This window comes from Lycorma delicatula, chromosome 5, assembly GCF_047948215.1.
Source record: "Lycorma delicatula isolate Av1 chromosome 5, ASM4794821v1, whole genome shotgun sequence".
Taxonomy (NCBI): Eukaryota; Metazoa; Arthropoda; class Insecta; order Hemiptera; family Fulgoridae; genus Lycorma; species Lycorma delicatula.
The window spans coordinates 97541167-97564356 of NC_134459.1; the positions used below are offsets into that span (position 1 = coordinate 97541167).

The 23190-nt window shown below is 27.8% G+C and overlaps 1 protein-coding gene across 1 annotated transcript in view; it reads left to right on the plus strand.

Moving 5' to 3' along the window:
• LOC142325715 (nephrin-like) overlaps window positions 1–23190 on the plus strand; it is an 885014-nt gene that overhangs the window by 128195 nt on the left and 733629 nt on the right. Inside the window, exon 2 of the mRNA XM_075367746.1 lies at window positions 4459–4588. Coding sequence (XP_075223861.1) covers window positions 4459–4588 — 130 coding nt within the window. The remainder of the gene's footprint in view (window positions 1–4458; window positions 4589–23190) is intronic.

Sequence of the window (23190 nt, forward strand, 5' to 3'; positions counted from 1 at the left end):
TGGTATCTAATTATTATAATTAATTATCTTTATAATTCAAACTGATAAAGAAAAAATAAAATCTACTTTGCTGTATATTTACTAAGTAAAAAGAAAAATAAGAAAAAACCGCTCTCTTATAGAGTATGAAATACAAAGACTTATATTCTTATCACTAATTGTTGTGATATTTTAATAAAAAAAGTCATAATTATTTCTAGACTATAAAAATAATAGAGAAATGATATTTTTTAAAGTAAAAAAGTTTTCTATGAGAAACATTACATAGATACATTATTAGTTAGAGGAAGGCTAAAAATTAGGATATTAAAAACGATTTTTCTTTTCTTAGTATCGCTTTCTTTTAAAGACAAATAATCAGTTTTGGTAATATAACAGAGCTAAATAAAAAAGAAGAAGAAAGTTATAAAAAGTCTTTTTGAAAATAATAGAAACCCAAGTCTTCATTACTGTTTGGTTTGAACGCTGTTCTATACAACGTCCTGAGATATACAAATCTCCTCTTTGTTCATTAGTTAGAATCACTGTTTAAGCATTTCATGTTTATGTTTTTTGTATTATTATTATCATAATAGATATTTGATACGTTATGGATTCATATTTTATTTCTTATAACTTCTAATTTATTTTTACATTATATATTAAAAAGATAATCAGATATTTAGCAATAGTTTAGCAAAAGAAGTTTATAGTAATTATAACTGACTTATTTTTTTTTATATCACCTTTTCTGTTCTTTTCTAATTATACAACTTCAAGATAAGATTACAACTGAAAGATATTCAGACATATAATTTTACCTTTATAAAAGTAACAATAAAGTGCATAACTATATCTATACAAGTTAGAAATTAAAGAAAACTTCCTTTTACCACTAAACTGTTTATTAGTAGAAAACTTTTACATAAATCACCTTACAACCGCGCATTTATTTTAGTCAAGAAAAGACGTAAATCATTTTGTAAAAGTTTTTCTTAAAGCAAAACAAATTAAGTTTTAAATTAGTTTCAAAACTGTGCTTGCTTCAATCTGATGTAAAACCATACGTTTTTTTGTTGTGTTGTGATAGTAATTGTATTGAAAAAAAGATCCATAAAGAATTTTTTCATAGTTAAATATTGCTTGGAAAAAATCTTGAAGGAAATATAATACAAAATATGTTATACGCACTATTATAAAATAGTTATGAGTATTTATTTCCAGTTACTGACCTTATAAGGTATATACGTAATAATTGTTATTCAATAAATTTAATGTAATTTTAGATAGGTTAATATAAATAATAAAATACTAAATTTGCACATTTAATATACCATTTGAACATTGTGGGTTGTTATTATTTTACGTACAAAAAGAAATTAAAAATTACGTGCCCTATTTAAAGAAAACGATAAAACAGAATGATTTTTTGTTCTAGAAAGAAAAGTATCAGGATTCAACTCTTGTCTAATATGGCAACATCAATCCAATTTCAACAGAATATTATGTACTTGATCAACAGATGTTTCTTAACAGGCCTAAAGTTATTTTTCTATTTTTTAATTTTTATCTATGGATTTTTTTAATTTTCCTTTTTTTACATATTGTACATTTAAATAATAATTCATATTTTTAAATGAAATAATCATTTCATTTTAATAATAGATTCAATTTTAATTGATTTATTAATAATATTAATTGTATTTGATTATCCATTTTTATTTTGCTTAGATTTTATGTGCATGTTTTTATTTTTTAACTTTTCAGCAGTTTGTAATACTTAAGAATAAATTTTTTTTTTAATTTAAAAAATAAAATATAGTATATAAATATTTCATTATTTTATTGTTTTTAACAAGTAAGAAATTATTAAATCTTAGTTCTTAGGTTTATAGATGTTCATTTAATACTTATGAAAATCTAACTATTATTGATAATTCATGCTAAATGAACCTCAAAGGAGTTTTAGGTCACCAATTTTATAGCAAAATATTTAGTATATAAAATAAATTAGTAAAATAATTTAGTATTATAAAATAAAACTTCCAGAATTATATTTGTATATATGGTAATACACAATTACAAACGCATAATGAACTATTAACATAAATTATTGTTTATTGTATATAATTATCTAGTTATCTGTAAAAAAATGTGGACATAAAATTCATGAAGTCGGGTTCCTATTCTGCAGGAATTACCTACAGATAAACCTATTGAAAAGATTTTTTTTAGTAAAAGTCATCTTGTATACCCAGTACTACAACCTGAGGGGAAGATCTTTCTTTTCCCGTTTAGTCTCCGGTAATTACCTTTCAGATAATACTTCAGAGAATGAATGATGATTATATATATGAGTGTAAATGAAGTGTAGTCTTGTACAGTCTCAGTTCGACCATTTCTGAGATGTGTGGTTAATTGAAACCAACCACCAAAGAAAACCGGTATCCACGATTTAGTATTCAAATTCGTATAAAAGTAACTGCCTTTACTAGAATTTTAACCTTAGAACTCTCGACTTCCAAATCAGCTGATTTGGGAAAATGCGTTCACCACTAGACCAAACCGGTGGGTTGAGATGAAGATCTAACTGTACAAAACAGTTCTAGTACTAAAATTTACCTACCTATATTTATTTACCGACTGACCCCCACTCCTTCCACTTCTTATTATTATACCCCACTCTGACCTTTTTCTAACTTAATACAATTACCAATTTACAACCACGAAATCTGTTGGCCAAGATTTCTTTTTTCTTAGAACTTCTTTTTCTTTACAATTTTTGATATACCACCTGTTATGTCTATAACCAGCTTAATGGATAAGCTATATGTAGATGGTCTTCTTTTACTGTAAACAGTCACACACACTTCTGCAATTCATTGCCATAAGGTAGGAAGATAGCAGTGGATCCAGTAAGGATGATAATGTGATTTCCAGCTATTATGAAAAACATTTGAGTCAAATAAATATATTAATTAATTTCTGACAATTATAATTATATTCCACACTCTTTTCTAAATTCATATTTCGCTTTATTGAAGGAATAAAAATCCTGAGGAAAATTGTATTTTGGAGAAGGGTTTGAAGAAGATTTTGATTTGAAGAGCTTTACAAATATTATGTTTTTCTAACCGTACATTTCAACATTTTTGAATAACAAAGTAACAAAAAGATTAATTGAAGACACTGAAAATACGTTCAGTTACACAAATGTCATTTACAACTTGAAATTCACTTTTAGGCTATTTTAAAAAGTCCGCTGGTATTTATATGCTTAACTTCTTTTTCTTCTTCTTCATTATTCTCAGCATTGATTGTTTTTTATCTAAAATTTACTTTATTTAATTTAAAATTTAACATAAACTGGATGTAACTCGGCAGCTGGGCCAGACTTAATGAAACTAAAAACACTAATTTATAGGGCTACATCATTTTTGAAGATGAATAACTAAAAAAACTATAAATTTTAGAAAAAAAGTCTGAAATGAAATTTTAAATTTTTTTGCAAAGGGAATTCGATTCCGCAATAAACTTTTTTTAAACGGTTCCTGTTTAAAAAAAACTTAAGTTGACCTTGATATGACTTTCCAAGTATGACCTTACCAAGGACAATATAGGTTGTTAACCTATTTCTCCCTTGAAATGGAAAAACTTTAATACGAAACATTTTTTCCTAAAAATGTGTAATTTTTGAGATACAGATGTGTCTCAATATAATCCACCGGGTTGGTCTAATGGTGAAAGCGTCTTCCCAAATCAGCTGATTTGGAAGTCGAAAGTTCCAGCGTTCAAGTCCTAGTAAAGTAAATTATTTTTACACAGATTTGAATACAAGATCGTGGATACCGGTGTTCTTTGGTGGTTGGGTTTCAATTAACCACATATCTTAGGAATGCTCGAACTGAGACTGTACAAGATTACACTTCATACACTCATACATATCATCATCAATTATCCTCTGAAGTATTATCTGAAAGATAATTACCGGAGGTTAAACAGGAAAAAGAAAGAAAAGAAAATTGTGTCTCAAAATAAATGGAATACCCGGTTTATACATATATATTTTATTTCAAAAAATTTATTTTCTCTCAGAAATAACACTTCCTGAAATTTATATGAATGATAAACTAATTTAAAATTAATAATTTATGTTTTATTATATTTTAATGTTTTTTATGTATTTTATAAAAAAAAAACTTTCAGGTTTTGTTTAAGAAATTATTTATTAATTTAATAAAAGAGCAGAATAAAACTGTGCAGAGGTATGTATATATGATCATAAAAGAGACCTTTTTATGTTAATACACTTGACATTGTACAGTTAACTACGTGTAGAAAATTCAATTGTCATTAGTAATTTTTTTTGTAATATATATTATATTCCCTAAAATGATTGTAAGAATATTAATTTATACGTAATATTTTATGCTAGTAGATTTGTATTTTAGTGGTATTTTCTTTTTTTATTTGTTTCAGTTCTCAGTGTAGATGTACAAGCTGTGGAAGGCAAGAGTGTAGAATTGCCATGCAACGTTACGCCTCCTGGTCACGATAAATTGTACATGGTCTTTTGGTTTCGGGACAAATTCGGCATCCCTCTTTACAGGTACTTATTTAATTATTTATTTAATTTGTTTTTAGTATTTTAAAACATCTTATTTTATAAACATAATTGCTGCATTTTTTCTTGTTAATATGGCCAATCAAATTAATTATAACTTTGATAATAAGAATTTTATTAATTTTTTTCATTCGTTTTTTCAAAAGATATTTTTAAATATTCAAGAAAGTTTAGAATTTTATTGCTCATAGAAAACAAATTAACTTCAATTTTAATTTTATTTATATATTAACTCCTAACCGTAACGAAATGAATAAAGGGGAATATCGTCTGTACGGTGAATGTACCCAAACTTCTCAGTACCTATTACAACTAGAGACTTGGCTTTTACACAGATTTATTTTTCATGTTCCCTCAAAGGTTTTGAGTTATAAATATCATACACATTAAAAATTATTAATTTTATTTTTCTTTTGAATTAAATTTTTACTACATATTTTTTAAAGTCGAGGTTTTTTAAAATATTTTATAATTTATACTTGAACTATAACGGTATCATTTTTCTGAATTAGGTGTGTGTTAGCAAATACCATGTCCGGTTTGCACCATATTAAAAAAAAGAAAAAGTTTATTAAAGCTATTTGAAAAAGTAGTCAATACTTTGATTATACGATAAAGAACAAAAATAATTAATTTTGTTAAAAATAAAAATTCATTTAATTCAGTCAACTGTGATGGAGTGGAAGTGAAATTTAGTGGCAACGAACTGTATTGTTGTGTGGCTGGTTAGTTGATGAAGAACAGTGACTCCGTGAGGTTAAAAAGACAAGAAATTCAAATTTTCATGAGCCTATTCATTATTTTCAAGTATTTGTCGTAACATGTATTACTCATCAGTAATAAATACATTCGTTATATTAATATCAGGTGGAATAATTATTTGTTAAAATTGTGAATATGTACAGCCAGTCTGAACAAATTGAAAATATAATTGACGGCAATAAGTATTAATACACAAAACTTATGTTTTTATATAATTACTAGCAGACCAGGTAATGCTTCGCTATTTCTAGATTTGAGTATCTATATATATATATATATATATATATATATATATATATATATATACATTAAATGAACACAATTGAAAGTTTGATAAAATAATTAACAAAATGAACATTACGGAACTTCACAAAATTTAACCTTTCTTTTTCCCTTTTCCTTTTCCTCCTTTCCCCGTTTTTCTTTGCATAATTTTCATTTTCACCACATTGCCTTTTCCTTTCCCCCAAATTCCCATTTCCATTTTTCCTATTTCCCCTTTCCCTTCCCTTCATTCTTCATTTCCCTTTCCCTTTTCGTCATTCCCTTTCCTTCCCCATTTCTCTTTCCCAATTTCCCTTTTATTTTTTCCCTTTTCCCGTTCCATTTCCTTTTCCCGTTTTTTTCTTTTTTCCATCTTCCCTTTCTTCCCTTTTTACCTTCTTCCCTTTTACCTTTTTCGATTTTTCTCTTTTCTAATTTTTCCCTTATTTCCTTTTTCCCCGAGCGTAAATCGGTTCAGTAACTTTTTAGTCTATAGCGGAGACACATGTCGGAAACATTTAAATTAATTCGTAAAATATTTAGTATAGCGTGTGTTGCTTATGCGTCCAACAGATAGCGCTGTTTTTCAAAAGAAGCATGTTTTTATTTCTTACAGGTGTGACATCTTAGGTATATAAATGGTATGTAAAAACAAGCTCGTATTCGAATACAACGTTGTGTCAAAATTTCAAAGCGATCGGTCAAGAACTTTCGGAGATTTAAGATTTTAAACAAACGAACATATACATTTTTATTTATATAGATTGTAACTCAAATAAGGGAGATAATTAATGAAATTGGTACAGATTAAAATAATAATTTTTAATGCCTTAATCAAATACTACTAGCATTTTCTGTTGTGGCTACGCCCGCGATATATGCGTATAGAACTTCAAAAACTGAAAATAGTTACAGCTATATTCAACAACTAACCGGATAAAATATATTAAGTGGATGAGTGGCAACTGTTCAGTAGAATAAAATTTCATGAAACATTATAAAATACGGCAACTGTAAAACTTCTAGATAAATTATATTTCCTGTTTTGTCATCTTTTCATATTAAGATTATTTGGTCGTTAGTATTTAGTTCTGGAAAATCGTTTATATGATTGGTCGTGGAAAAAATACTCAGAACGGACTAAACCATTCTTTAGTATAGTAAAACGCATTATAACTTTCTAAAGAAATGAATATTGAAATAGAAATTCAATCAATACTCCTCAAACCATCAAAATTTTCTTAAATATTTTGTCATTCTGTTTAATTTTGTTATCAAACCAATTTGGTTTTACGTATGTCATGAAAATAATACAACCGACCTTTATACCCAATAAAATTAAATTTAGAAAAAAAAGTTCATATTTATTTATTTTATACATTTTTTATTTTTTTATTTATGAATTGTGTAGCAGTAAGATTGGTAAGGTTAAACTGTAATAAACATTCAGGGGTTCATAAGAAAACTTCAGTTAAAATTTCTTAATGATTAGTGATTAAGTCATTTTCGCGGCCATCACAAATCAGACGAAAGTACGTTTTATATAAAATTAATAAACGAAAATTTTAATTAAACTAACAAGTATTTATTAAAGGTTAATCAACACAGTGATTTTTTTTAATAAAAGGAAATCAATTAATTTAATTTTTTATGGAATTAGTGGAAGATAATATCAATACGTAAATAACGAAATAATAAACATTGAGCATACGGTCCTACGAAATATTATGTTGTAAAACATTTTATAATTTTGTTTCATGTGATATAAATATTGTTATTTTATGAGAATAAATGACTATATCTGTTAGCAAAGGTTACACTTTCATAAATAAAAAAAGTTTTTTTCTTAAAATTCTATCTAAGTTTTTGAAGTAGTTCCTAGTTGTATAATATAAAAAGTGGTAGTTTAGATAGTACGTAATAATTATTTTATTACGATTAAAAGTTCATCAGTTGCTTTGACCGTGCTATCCAATAAATTGACGGCCAAATAATTCGGGTGCCGATCCAAACGATTTCGATAACTTAGGGTGACCAGATAGATTTCCTGCCGAACAGTTCCCATCTTAAGATCATGATACACAAGGGCTACTGCTTATGTATCAGGGTATGTGAAGCATTTTTTCCAGTGTTTTTGTCTGGTGGCGTTCAAGTATGTCAATACTGAAATTGTAGGCCGACCCCACAATTCAAGCCCGGAAATCCAACCAGGCTTCAACATTGATTTATAAATCAATAATTTACTTTCGACTGAAAGCCGAGATATATGTCCTATCTTCCAGTACATGTTTATAAACTTGAGATCCAACTGTTTCCACTTAGATTTGATATGTTTCGCCCAAGTAAGTCATCGGTCAAGATGAAAAACCCAATTATTAATGAAAAATAATTGCAATATTGTGATACAATTTTGTGAATTGAATATTGAGACACAATTTGTGAACACAATTGTGAACAATGTCTTTGAATCTAAATATAGTAATCTAGTGTAGAGTACCTTACACATTTGCGAGTGCATAGTTACATATAAACTCATATATGCATAAATGAGACCTTTTTGAAATAGAAAAGCAGACATGCAACGGTGTTATTTTAATATGTAATTTAAATACCTAGAAAATTAAATAGATTAAATACGACAAATTTGCTATTATTATTACATCGGTTATTTTTCTGAATAATAATAATAGTAATAATAATAAGATGAATAATAATTATGTTAATGAAAGTGCGGAATATTATATAAAGTAATTTTCGTTTTTTTGTTTTATTATTATTACTATGGTTATTATTTTTGTATTATTTAGTACTTCAGGTTCTTTCCCTCACCTCATTATAACTACTTTTACGCGAGCATTATTATACGTTTCTTACACTTACTTCAAAAATAAGTGCACACTTTTATTTTGTCTAAAAATAACTCTATGAAGTAATATCATTAAAATAAGAAATTATACTTATTTAAATTTTCCACTGATTTAAATTAAATATAAAATAATTAAAAATCATTATGCTCTTATATGGTTTTTTCAAATATTTTAATTTAAAAAAACTTAAATAAGTAAAATTTTTGCTGGGAGTTAATAGAATAATATTTAATTTACAGTTGTATTTATTTATAATTATTTTTGTTTTTTCTCTTGTTATTTGATTTGTAATGAATTTTTTTTATGAATATTTTAATCGTCAACTTCATTTTGTATTTTGTGGTTATATTTATTCAATTATTGTTTGCAATAAACAATAAACCAGTTAATTATAATTTTAAAACGTAAATAAACTTATTTATTTTGATATTTGGAAATTTATAACATTATATAAATTTATTAAATATATAACATTTTTTTAAGTCTATTTTATTCATCGCAAATCAGCTGATTTTGACGTCAAGAGTTCTAAGGCTCAAACCCAAGTAAAGTCAATTACTTTTATACGGATTTGAATACAAGATCCGTGGATACCGGTGTTCTTTGTTGGTTGAGTTTCAATTAACCATATATCTCAGGAATGGTCGATTTTCTTGTTTCTTTTTCTGTTTAACTTCCGGAACCACTTTAAGGTATCACTTCAGTTAATGAATCAGGTTGATATGTATGAATTTAAATAAATTATTAATCTTGTACAATCTTACGCCGACGATTCCTAAAAAGTGTAGTTAATTGAAACCCAACCACCAAAGAAGACCGGTATCCACGATCTAGTAATGAAATCCTACTGTATGTTATGTAATTATCTTCTATTTGATTCAGATGTATCTTTTCAACCTTGGTTGGTTTGATGTTGTATGAGTTGTCTATTTTGTGTTATAACTGTTTTGGCAGCATTGTTTAGCATAAGATGTATGTGTTCTATTGTGCTTCTGTCATCTATATATTTTTCTAGTTGTGCATTAACTGTACTGATGATAAAGGATGTGTTTTTCTTGTATATGAGTTGGGTAGTGGTAGTGGGGTGATTCTTTTCCACTAGATTATATTTGTTTTTTATATCATTGTTTATTATGTCTTCTATGATTGTAATTGTATCTATAATTTTCCTATTGTTAGGTTCTGTGTTTGTGTTTGGTGTTCATGTTGACTGTTCTTTCTTCTTCTTCTTATTCTTCTTCTTTGTTGTGTTTAGTTATTTTGAGATTTGTTGTTTTGTATTTCCTTTTCTCACACCATTTTGTTGGTAATTACATCTCTTTTTTCATCAGCTAGTTGTTGTGGAGTGATAGTATTTATCAAATCCAGGTTCATTTAGGTGGATAGTCTATCGAACTCTGGTCGGAATCGTGTACTGATTGTTTCCAATTTGATTAGTGTAGTAACAGTATACGACAGTGATGTTCATTTCTCTTGTCCGTGTCATGCATTTTCTGGGTTTTCCAGTTTCAGTGGGCCAGGACAAAATTCCAATAACACTTTCATCTAGTTAGATTTCATTCTGGTTTCCTACGATGTTTGAAAAACAGGAGCAGCCACTTCGTCCAGCTCTCCTGTCCTTGGTCTGAATCAAAACGGGTCCTGTCATGTCCGGTCTTGTAGTGCCGTCAGGTTAAGCGCTGCCGTTCGTTCCTTCATCTCTACCTCAGGCTGAGCTTCACGACGGTTCCGACAGGTGCCAGCCTGCTGTGCCGTACCGCACAGCAGGCGACACAGCATATTATTATTTTCATTATGTCGACTTTTGTCAATTATAAAGTAAATGGTTATACAGGATAAGCTCCTGCGAGCGGGTCTCCGACAACCCAACTACAGCCGCTGGTAGAGAACTGTAAAAAAAAAAAATCGTTGAACAGGTTTTATTTTAATAAATAAAGAAATAAGTAATGTTATAAGGGAAAATTATAATTTTTAACTTTAATATTGGGAAAGGATTAAATTCTAAATTATATAAAATGCCTTTACTTATATTTTTATCAAACAACGCGTTACTTTATTTAGTTTGATATTATAATTATTATTATTAATAGTAATAATAAGAAAAGTGTTTTATATTCAAAAAAATAAACAGAGGTAAAATTTTTTTTACGTTTTACTTTAAAGTAATTGTTTTTAAGTTTGGTACAGTTTCTACGTAGTTATTTAATTAGAAACAGCGCAAAAGGTTTTCCGTATTTTTAATATTAAATTTTTATTTCTATTTATTATATATATTTTTTTTTTAGAATTATGAAATTTTTTCTAAAATTTTTGTTATTTTTCGCTTTTTTTATTTTAATCTTTTATTTCCACACTTAAATAACCTGAAAATATTAAACAATATTAACACAACTTAATTTTTTTTTGTTAGCTTAAAAATAAAAGTACTAAATTGAGAGATATAATATAGTTTTAATAAAATTCTTAATGTAAAATATTGTGTTCTGTGTAACGGAGATTTATATAGTACGTATATCATGTTATTTCTTATTTTTAGATTCCATAAAAAATGTAAATAATATATATGTAAAGGATATTATAATTCTATTCATTTAAAGTAGGACGCTGTAATGTTTGCTTAAATAAAAGAGTCTTTGCAGTATAGTAGAGCAAAGTCAGAGCAAGGAAATAATTCATCGTTAATTTATGTTTACAATGTAATGAATAGCCGACTGAATGAAGCGTAGAATTTAAGCGGGATTTGTTACTCTGTGTTCGTGTCCTCTGCTAAAGCTAACACACGGGCCAACGGGCGCACAAGCATACGCTAAAATAGGTTCTACCCCCACCCTTTTCTTTCTTAAAACAAGTCATTTAAAATCTGGTTATCATGATACTGACGATCTAATACAAAATGAATTTACGTTATGAGATTTTAAAATTAAATCTTAAATTTAGCTGTATCAGCAATTTTATATTTAAAAAACGAAATAGGGAAGTAAGATTAGAAAATTATTGATAATGTAGACTATGAAATAAAATATTATAGCATAGATTTTAATTACTATTATTATAAATAATTCTAATAAATATCGATAATTTTTAATAAAAAAAAATTAAAAAACAAAATCGAGATTTGAATGAGAAATCAATGGGTTACTTAAATGCAGCTGAATATTTTTGTGACCCTTTAGATATGGCATGAGTGGTTTTATATTCCGTTACGTGAATAATAAATTACAAGCCATACACCTACATTAATTACTTAAATTTTATTATCATCATATTTTGAAGCGGGTTAATAAATATTATGAAATACAATTTTTATCCATTATAACTAGCATTTTTTATTTTTGTACAGCTATCATCAAAAAAATTAAGAACTTACTGAATAATAAGTTTTTTAGCTTTTCCACTTCTTTTAAAATATTCATTAAAATTTCAATTTAATCAAAAATTTCTTTAATATGAAATCTATTAAAAACATAGGATCTTGTTTCGAAAGTGGACACATTCTTAATTTTCATTCTCTGAATTACCAATATCGATATGAAAATTATTAATCAATTAAATAGAATATAAAATATTAAATTGAGAATATTTGTCTAATCTGTCGTTATAGCAATTACACTTCAACCTGCCTTTTTTTTACCATAATTGTATTTCTGACTGTGTTTTAGTCGGAATAGTTAAACACTCGTAATTTTTTAAATCGTGTATTGCCTGCATTTGCCGTGCTTGTCACTACATATTATTTTCATCTGACATATGTTTGATTGACTTAATATGTGAGGTGTAAGATAAAAATCATACTGTTCCGTTTTTACAAGTCAATGACACATCACATAATCCTTTTATCTACAAGGTTATGAAATATTTCTTTCGTTAAGTGACAGGGAAGATAACTGGTGTAAAAAGGCGAGTCGTTTCAATTTTGCTATTTAAGAAGCGGTACGAGGCAAAATAAAATTGAAAGTTGCGTATTTTCTGTACGCATGAAATATGAAATACACCGTTTAAAAGTTTTATAATTAAGAATTTGGTATGGATGCATGTGCATGTGCATGTGCAAGTGTATGGGGACATGTTACTCCAGTTATCGGATTAACCATAATCCGAAGTGAAGGGGAATATTTTATACCGGGTATAATCGGCGGAAGTGGTCTAAACGTGGAAGTAAACGATTTTTTTTTCAAGACGGAAATACGATTTGGGGATGGTTTACCACTAACAGTGGGTGTTGTAGAAGTTTGCAGAGACACAAAAAAATGTTTTTAATATGGACTCCCCGATTGAACGAAAGACAAATTGCTAAGTTTAAAAAGGAGTGTATTAGATCTGTGTCGAACCTAATTTCATTTTGTTCATGAGATACACTGATGTACGTATGAAAATGATTGCAATTTTGCGCATCAAACTGTTAATAACTCCGTTAAGTTTCAGCATCCAGTTACCGGGGCCCATACAAACACAAGAGAAGGTTTACAGGCAGCAGCACAAAGACAGAATCGCAAGAACTACGGTAAATCGAAATCCAAGTTAAATTCCTATTTATGCGTATTCATATGACGACAACGTAACAAAACATCGATAGGACCTGTTCGATCAAATTTTGCCGGATATAACCTATTTTAACCTCCACAACATTGAATATAAAGAAGTCTTTATATTTTACTATTGTAATCGTAATTTAGGAAATGAGTTTGCAATCGAAATAAGAGCAAAGATTAAACTGAAGTTAAAAGAAAAAAGTAATTCAATTGTTTTACACAATAAAAATTATAAAAATTGAATAAAAAATATATGTCAAGCATTTATGAAGTATAGGAACCTTAAATAACTTTTCAACCGTTAAAAATGGAAAAATGAAATTTGGTATATGCTCCTCTCTCAAAATGATTTATTTTTCGGTATGAAACCATTACTTAGGATGACCAGCAGGGCACTTTCGAAAATAGCTATGTTCAAAACGTATTAAATGACTGCAATTTTTGTTAGGGCAGCGATTTCTTCTTTTACGTCGAAATTTTTCAGCAAAGAAAGCAATGGGAAACTATATTATTCCTTACTTTACGTGAATATTTTAAACTCTTAAAAATAATTATGTATTTTTTGAGAATGATTTATGTTGTATGTTAGGTTTCTTTAACTATCACTGTTAGAGGACATAACGTATGCATATACAGTTACATCTGAATTATTCTATACAAATAAATTAAATATTTTAAGACAGCTTACTTTTCTAAAAATTGTATTTTTCCATTTTTATATGCTGACTAGTTTACTACATCTTAAATATTTTATGGATTTTTGAAAAAATTATTATTTACTCATTTCATGCTTATTAACACCATAAGTTCTGGCTATTAATGGTAATGGAAGCTATGTAAAGCTATAAAAATTTGGATATGCATGAAAAAATATAGCATTTAACAGAAATCTAAGAATCAAAAAGAAATTTCTGAAAATATTTGTGTAAATAGTAATACTTTATAGCAGTGAAACATGTACAATAGAAAAAAAGAATCGAAAGAGAACACGGGATAAAAAATTTTGTTTTACACTTTGAAGAGCTTCAAAGTTATGTGGGTAGATAATTTGTGAAATGAAGTCTTAAGTTGAATGAAGAGAAAAGAAATAAAAGTAAGAATCTTTTAAACAAAGAACAAGGTCAGTTCGTCATGTATTACTGAATTCACGTTTTAATTATTTTGGTAACAGAAATATGTGTCAAGATAAAAGTGTAGAGGAAGACAAAGATAGTAATGCATAAATAGATTATTAAATTTTACTGATAGTTATCCTCATAGAATTTAATTATATTGTGGTTAAAATATTATCATAGAACAGAAAGGACAGTTTTATCAAAGTACTAAAAACATTTATTGAATTGAATTGAAAACATAATTAATTAAATATTAAATATGTCTGTTAATCTTTTGAAAGGATTCATTTCTACAATCTTGTATTTGATTTTAGTATTAACTTAGTCTTCTTTTATAATATGGTCTTTTGAAATAGCTTAAAATTTAATTATTCAGTATGAACATAATCTCTTATTTTATATTTTTTATTATAATTGATATGTTCATTCAATTTTAAGAAAAAAACTTTTTCTGTGCATACCAGTTTCATTTATTTATTCAGAAATTCAGAACAACAAATATTTAATGTTAAAAAGAGTATTTACATATTTAAGAGATCTAATGAGACCTTTTTTAAAATCCTTTTTAAATTAAAAACATAATTCATACTATCCAACAATTTCCTGGGACTGGTACCTTCAACTAAGTCAATATCTATTAACAGCTAATCTATTGATATTTTACTTAATTTTTGCACTCCCTTTGAGATATTACATAATTTTTACTGTTTTCTGAGATTTTACTAGAATTAATATGAATACATCTTTGGAAATTATACTTCTCAACCAATTATATTACCAATTTTATATTTTTTTGATAAAGCTTCTATTCTAGTTCATTTTCCTTATTACTTCATTTTCTCTATATCAATCCATTTAATTTTATCCAATCATCTGTGTGTAATATTTCAAATACATTAACCTTTTAATCTTTGTATTTTACATCCATACACAAGTGTACTCGATACAGACAATTTCATAAGTTGCTTCTTTAGATTTAATTACATCTTATTACACAATAACTATTTCTATTAAGAGCTTTCTCCGTATTTACTGTTAGTTTTATTTTTTTACTCTACTGTTAAGATTGTACATACCTAAGTTCCTCTACTGTTTTATGTTTTCATTTTTTTTATATGTAAATGATTATTCTCCAATAATTATTATATTTGTTTTTGTAACATTCAGTTTTATGACATAATATGTCATAATTATGAAATTATCCATTGAAAATCCTGTGTTTCATTCCTAAAAACACGAAGTTACCTGTGGCTCCTAGGCAAATTATTTTCTTTCCTCTTACGTTGATCTCTTCATCACCATCAAGAAAATTTTTATTAGTTCTTAAAAATACATGTATTTGGCAAAGTTAGGGTAGGAGCATCTTTAGCTATATTTTCTTCTAAAGTCAAATGACTCAGTCTCTTCATCCTTTAATCTTGCAGCCATTTTCCTTCTGCGATTGATATAATTTTTCTTCTATCTTTAGAATCTATTATTTAACTTTCAATATTTCCATTTGTTTATCTTATTTGACATAACCAAATATCTTTAAAATATACATTCTCTCAAAATACTATTTACCACAATAGTTCTTATTAACCATACTCCATGTTCTTCATGACTCTTCCCAGAATGAATCCATGTTGTCCTTCAGTAATATGTTGTTCTATATGATTTCTTCTAACTTTCTTTTGAGTCTTCACTCAGAATTCAAAAAATAATCTTTGCTGAATTAACTAAATTAAACTAGTTGTCCTGTGATCTTGACACATTACTGCACCATCATCATACTTTCTGGGGTTATAATCATAGTAGCTGTAAGAAATGTTCTGCCCCCATATTGTTGTACATGTATTATTACTCAGTTACATTAAATCTTGTATGCCTTCTTTATTAAGATATTAAATCATTTCTATTGTTGGTCATCAATTCCCTCAGCTAATTGATTCTTAATTTCTTTATTGCTTGTATAACAATTCCTGCTTATATTAATTTTTTTTTCTTAGAATGGTGGGATCTTGTTCCTAGATCTGTGGGAAAATTGTTAGACTTTCTGTTGGACTTTTATTTTTCCTTGAGATATTCCTTCCACATTTGTAGTACATCTTTTTTTTCATAACACTATTCCAAACTTAATGGCAATTACTTTAATGAGTGCACTCTTCCGTAACTTATTTTAAAAAAAAAACTTAAATTTTCCTGATTTTCATTTTTTGTTCATACCATCTTTTTCTTTTTCCATCTTCTGTGTCTGAGCATTTGTCTGCATTCATTTCTCATTTGCTTTATGTCACACTCTTCATAATTCGTTATTCAACTTTCTGTAGAGGTTTTTATCTTCATTCTTTCTGGTTTATATATTTTTTCCCCTTTCCATCTGTTTATGTTTTTTTATGTTTTAAGTCATTTCTTTGACATTTTTCTTCGTGAATTCTTTATTCTTCTCTCCTTAATGAAGTCATAAATTCATTCTGCTGCTACTTATATGGTATATTTCTTGTTTATTCATAATTTAATTTTTTGCTATTGTCTTAATCTTTTCTTTTTTTCAGTGCTTGAACTAACCTCCCTTGATTACTTTCTTTGTTTCTATGTTGTTTTTCCATAAATTCAATTTATTTATTTATTTTGTACACTATTTTTACTCCTAACAGTATGTACATTTATTTCTACTGTTATTTCACTGTCACTATTAATATTTCATTTCCTGATAATCTATAGGGTTTTTTAATTGTATTTCTGTTTTTTTTTTTTTTAAATCTTGAAGTTCCTTTGATATTTATTTCTATCTCCTGATGATCTCCACATGTAGTCTGTTAAAAAGTTTTTATACAATCTATACTTTTGAAAATTTGTTTACCTTGTAATATTTAATTTATCTTTGCTCAATGTCATCGTATGTCCCCATTAAAAACTTTGCTAGAATTTTCCTCTTCTTTACCACAGAATTTCAAATCCTATTATTAAACCATAACCATATCTCCTTCAATCTTTTATAATTTCTTATAAATATCAGTGTTATAATTTTTATACTGACTAATTGACATGTACTTTGGATTCATTGCTATCCTGATGGGAGTAATTTTATCATTACTAATTTATCCTTGCATACATTTTGTTATTTCTAACATTAGAATGAATGTTAGACCATTTCTTTCCCTTGAATAGTACATTGAAACAGCATTCCTGTTAACTTCACCCAACTTCTCGTCTCACTTTAAGTAATCCAGTTGATTTATTACATTTACTTTTTAGTATTAAAATTTCTTAACTTCTTGCTTGCTAAAGTGTTTCGTGTATTCATCTTATAAATCTTCTTTTTAGTTATTATTAATTCCTTTATAGAAGCTGATTGCTATAATTTCTCGAGTTGCTTACCTCAAAGCTTTGAATGGATTGGGACTTCATCTATAACACATTTAATCGAAGAAAACTGCAGCATGATGCTAAACTTGGAGGATAATTATGTGGTGGAATTTTGTTGTCTTCCACCTTATTCATCAGCCTGCCTGATCATAAAAAACTGATTCTGTTTCCATTGGCTGTTAATACTAACACATATACTAAACAGACACTGTTATGAAAATACCCATGACATCAGGAATAGATGGCTGCATAAAGTTAGTCTCTCTACCTTAGAAGTCCCTATGCACATCTAAGCACCATTGTCATAGCTCTCAGGATCCAACAATTTCAGCATCTACAGCAAGATTCTGAACTTAATATATGGACAAGTATTGTTGAACATCTTGAAACATAGATTCCATGTCTAATACGTTACATAATGAGACTCTAGTAAACTACTTTATTTAATATTTTATCATTCAGAGGAGCAATTTTTTAAACATATTTGATTTTTTGTAAATATTTATTACTTGAAAATGAATTATCTAATAAGGGCAGATGTATTAACAACCTGTATTAATACCAAATAGGCTATATTTATGTATTGTGTAATATAATTGTAATCTAAATATTACTGCTATTATTAATTTATGAATATTGAAACCAAATTTATTTACAAAAAGCATTATAAACAAATATTTTAAACTATTTTTTAAAAAAATCTTATTTATTTTTTTATTTAATTAGAGCTATTAAGAAAAAGTAAATGAATGCTGAGGTTTATTGTATGGATGTATTTAATGAAACTGGATTAAACTCAAATAATGCTGAAAACCACAAGATAACATGGCAGGCCATATGGAAAGGGTGAATTACAGCTTATCCTTGGAGAAGATTCAGAGTAACTTGTCTCAAATTCACTACTTTTAGTAAACTTTTATTTGTTAGAGTATGAGGAAACCACGTAATCGTTATTAGGGAAGAACAGATCGTGTGGCATAATGTTGTTTCTGAAAATTAAAATTTTGAAATTAAAATAATTTAATTAAATTTTGTAAATAATTTTATTCAGTAATATGAAATATTTCTCTTTTTTAATTTTACTATTGTTTGGTTGATAATTTTTAAAATAACTAATTTTTAATGATTCATATTGTGGCATTGTTAGTGATATTATTATTATCTTACATATAAATTTACTTAAGTCTTAGTAATTATTTTAAAGTAGTTTTTTATCAGTTGGTTTCCAAACAAATAGATTTCATTCTGTAAAATTTTTCAAATATAATTTAATTAACGCAAAAAATAAAGTTATTTCTGTAATTCATTTCCACCAATTGTTTTAAAAGTGATATATACATTTTGTACTAATATGGGCAGGGCAAAAGACTATGTGATAACATAACAAAAGGACTAATATTTATTCTTATGTTAAACCAATATGTATTTGTCAACAGTTCAACCAGTAACCTTCCATGACCATAATCCAATTAGATTGTTAGAATCTGTATTTTTTCAGACTTATTCTAGCTTAATCTCCACACAGGTAAAGAGAGAACATAATTTGTTTGATATAGTTAGATATTTATTTTGGTAAGGCTACATAACACAATATCATACCGTATCAGCAATATCTACTTTATTCATCTCATTTTTATTTTGAGATAATGATAGCCTCCTCGATATAATTAATCCCGTTTAAATACTAACAATATTAAAAGCATCAGGAAATAAATTCTGCAAAATTACTCGTTTAAATATGATTACTCGTTTGATTATGTAATATGAATGAAGGTTTTGAATATATTTCGGTGGCATTTTAACTTTAGAATAGCTGCTTCAACATTCACGACATGGGTGTGAACAGTCATATGGCAGTGGCGAGCCAAGCGAGCTCTGCGGCGCTGGGTCGTCCCCGTCACACCGGGAGCTCAGTGCTGACCAAGGGGCCCGCCTGCACCGACTTGGGCCACGTTGCTCCAGGTCTTGGTTAGATGAAAAGGGTAAGTCAAGCGAGCCACAACCGGCTAGTGATTTAATAAATTTAACAACTAATTTTAAAAAAGGGATATTAAAAAAAGAAATAATCACTATAAATTAAAAAAAGTGTATAAATTTCAAACTATGAAATAGCTGAAAGAAAAAAGCTGACATTAAAGTTGTTATACTTTCCGGGAATTGGTTGTTTATTTTTTATATAGTGAAAAAAGAAATAAATTTAAAAAAAAATTAAAAATTATGAGAAGTGAATCATGATGAAATTTTATTGTAATATAATTATTATTGAAAGTTTAAATAAACCAAAAAAAGTTTGTTTGTTTTTTATACTGTGCTTAGGAAGAAAAAAAAATTGTTCAAAAATATTCAATGAAAAAAAAAAGATAGATTTTCTATTGGGTGAAGGGGAGGATTTGAGAGTCAAAATGTTTTTAAAAATGTAAGGTAAGCTTGTACGCATAATAATGAACTTAATATGCAGTAAAGTTATTTTCGAAAATTTTTTAGAAAATGATCCAAAAGAAGCTGTCTACTTCACCCCTTGCAGATATTTACTTCAAAGGTTTTACCCAAATACATGAATTTCTGTACCAAATCTCATCAAATTCGGTTAATTCAGTTAAAACTTATTAATTTTCAAACCTGCCAACACATGTACATATGTTCACAAGAACAGTATCCCCACGTTTTTTTTTTTTTTTTTTTTTTTTTTGGTGTGGGGTCACTGGGGCATGAACCTTCGAGAAATGAAAAAAAAACCATACCCCATTTTTTTACTATTACGATAATTTCCTTCTTGCAGCAAAGCTGTAGAGCAATGATGGTAGGTAAATGAAAGGGCCAATCCCTTTTTCAAGTAATGTTATATAAACTGATAAATACGTTTTGCCAGTTGACAATATCTGCCAAAATAAATGTTTTTTACGGTCCTGTTGTTGAGTTTTATACCAGTTGGAAAGTGACTTTACTTTCCAAAAAGAAAGAAAATATTTGTTAAAGCCTGTTTGAAATTATAGTTTGATAAAACGCTGACACGAGGAATGTGTCAGATTCCTCGTTTGTAGACATCTCAGTTCAAGATCCTAAAAAAAGTCAAAATTCAATATTCGTGTAAATAACAGTATACTGCCCAGTGATTTACGAATATCACAGATAAATGACAGAACCAATACTACTAACGAATTTCTCCACGAAAGAAATAGGTAATAAAAATAATTTCGTTAGTTTTAATTCTTTCACATTTAAACTTCACATAATATTCCAGAAATTCTTACAAGGAGGTTAAGGAAAGACTAGAATAAAATCCTGAAATATATCATATAAACCTATACCTTTAATAATAAATAAATAAATACCTTGAAATATAAATAACTATACCTTTAATAATTCATTAACCAATCGTCTTTCAATAAATAATTCATAATAATTTAAATTAAAATCACTATCACACGTTCTTGCTGAAGTCTAGTTCAACACTCCTATGTAGTTAAAAATTTATAAATTCGTATTTAAAGGACCTTGACAAAGAGCGGTCACTTTCCTTATGATTTATTTCTGCCATTCATTTCATTTATAATTACAAAAAAACATTAAAATTGGTTTTATACTGAACTTATATTTATGTAATTAGATTAAATATGTATTTAGTCTTAGTAGTTGCTAAAATAACAACTTGCGCAGGTGGATTATCTTCAGACTTCTACCGTAAACAGAAAACAATTAATGAACATTTTTCAAATTTATCAAAATATAATTTCATTGAATAACGTTACGTTATTATTTTTATTGTTATTCTTATTAATTTACTGAAATTTCAATGCCAAAAACCCCGTTTTTATGGTAAGGAATTAACAACTTTCTGTATAGTTTTGAAAAGCTATAAAACCTTACATATATCACACATAATGTCAAGTATTCATAAGTTAGAGATAAAAGGTTATATGCTGGACTTTAATTAAAATTATTGATGTATAGTTTAAATAGTTAATAAATATTTTTAATTTTATTTTATTAAAAATCAAAATTTATATTAATTACAATAAAGTTTAAAGTTAATGATTTACACGTATAATTTGTTTTTAAATAATTTAAAATTTATGAATAAATAAAAAATTATATGGTTACATGACATAAATATTTGTATTTAATGATATTAAATAAGGTAATAAAATATTTGAAACGTTTTGTACAGCATGCAATGCAATCTCTATTAAAGGGTTCAGAATTTAAAGGGATATATTTATATGTAGTAAGGTACGATAAAATCTTATATCGTACAGTTAAATTTTAATTAATAGTAAGGAGTAAGAATATTGGTAATAGGAGTAATAGAGGCGGAAAAGGAGTGTGCTGGAAGAGGGAGAGAGAGTTCTGTTATCGTACTCGTTAAAGTGGTAATCTCAGCCGGCAGAAAATAGCCTGGAATCGTGACCGAGCGCTCGCGCCCTATAATTCCCTAAATTGCTAATAACAGTCAGAGCACTAAGATAGAGCCACGATAGCCGACAGAAGCTCGTGGTCGATAAGAAAGAGAAAGAGTTGTAAGAGAGAGAGAGAGAGCGAGAGAGAGATAGTGAGTAAGAGAGACGAGACACTAACACGTTCACACACAAGATATAGACACATAAGCTACATATACACTTGCACATACGTATAGATAGAAAGGAGTTAATGTAGAAAAGAGAAAGAAGATGTTAGGAAGTAAGGTTGGAGCCGATGCCCTACTAATACTGCCGATAGTTTAAGTAAAAGAAATCGAAAGTTCTATATTGTACTTCTTGCAATCCAACTTATTGACTTATTTAGAAAATACGGTGCGGACTTACACACTCTTAACAATCCTACTACAATTATGTATGTGCCTGATTATAAACCGCATAATATAGATTATTAAAACAATTTAACATGAAATTAATTAAAATTAATATTACACAAAAATTATATATATATATATTATTCATTATGTTTTAGGGTTTAAAATAATTAAATCGAGATTTAAATTAAACCAAAATTTAACGAAATTTATTGTTTTGGTATGTGTGTGCGCGCGCGTGTGTGGACTCAAGCGCGCGCGTGTGTGTGTGATACATTCTGACCCTCGTAGGGGAGGACACCTGCCTTGTGACGATACACAGCCGTTTCCATCAGTATATTTAAATAAAATTATGCAATAAATCTACAGATCACATTTTAAAAACGATTCAATTATGAATCAGCCAAATCTCAACCCACCGGATTGGTCTAGTGCTGAACGCGTCTTCCCAAATCAGCTGATTTTGAAGTCGAGAGTTCCATCGTTCAAGTCCTAGTAAAGCTAGTTATTTTTACACGGATTTGAATACTAGATCGTGGATACCGGTGTTCTTTGGTGGTTGGGTTTTGGGTCAATTAACCACACATCTCAGAAATGGTCGAACTGAGAATGTACAAGACTACACTTCATTTACTCTCATACATATCATCCTCATTCATCCTCTGAAGTATTATCTAAACGGTAGTTACCGAGGCTAAACAGGAAAAAAAAATAAAAAAAATATATCTCACGGAACAATCTAAAAATAAACAATTATGAATAAAAAAAAAAAAAAAAGAGTTAATTATGAGCAAGGAACGATCGACCTTCAAAGGAAGAGCAAAATTACTTAAACAAAACGAATGATTCAAGGTTCTTCTCAGTAATAAGTTCCCATCCTGTACTTTATCACAGTCTTTGGGTAATCAAATTT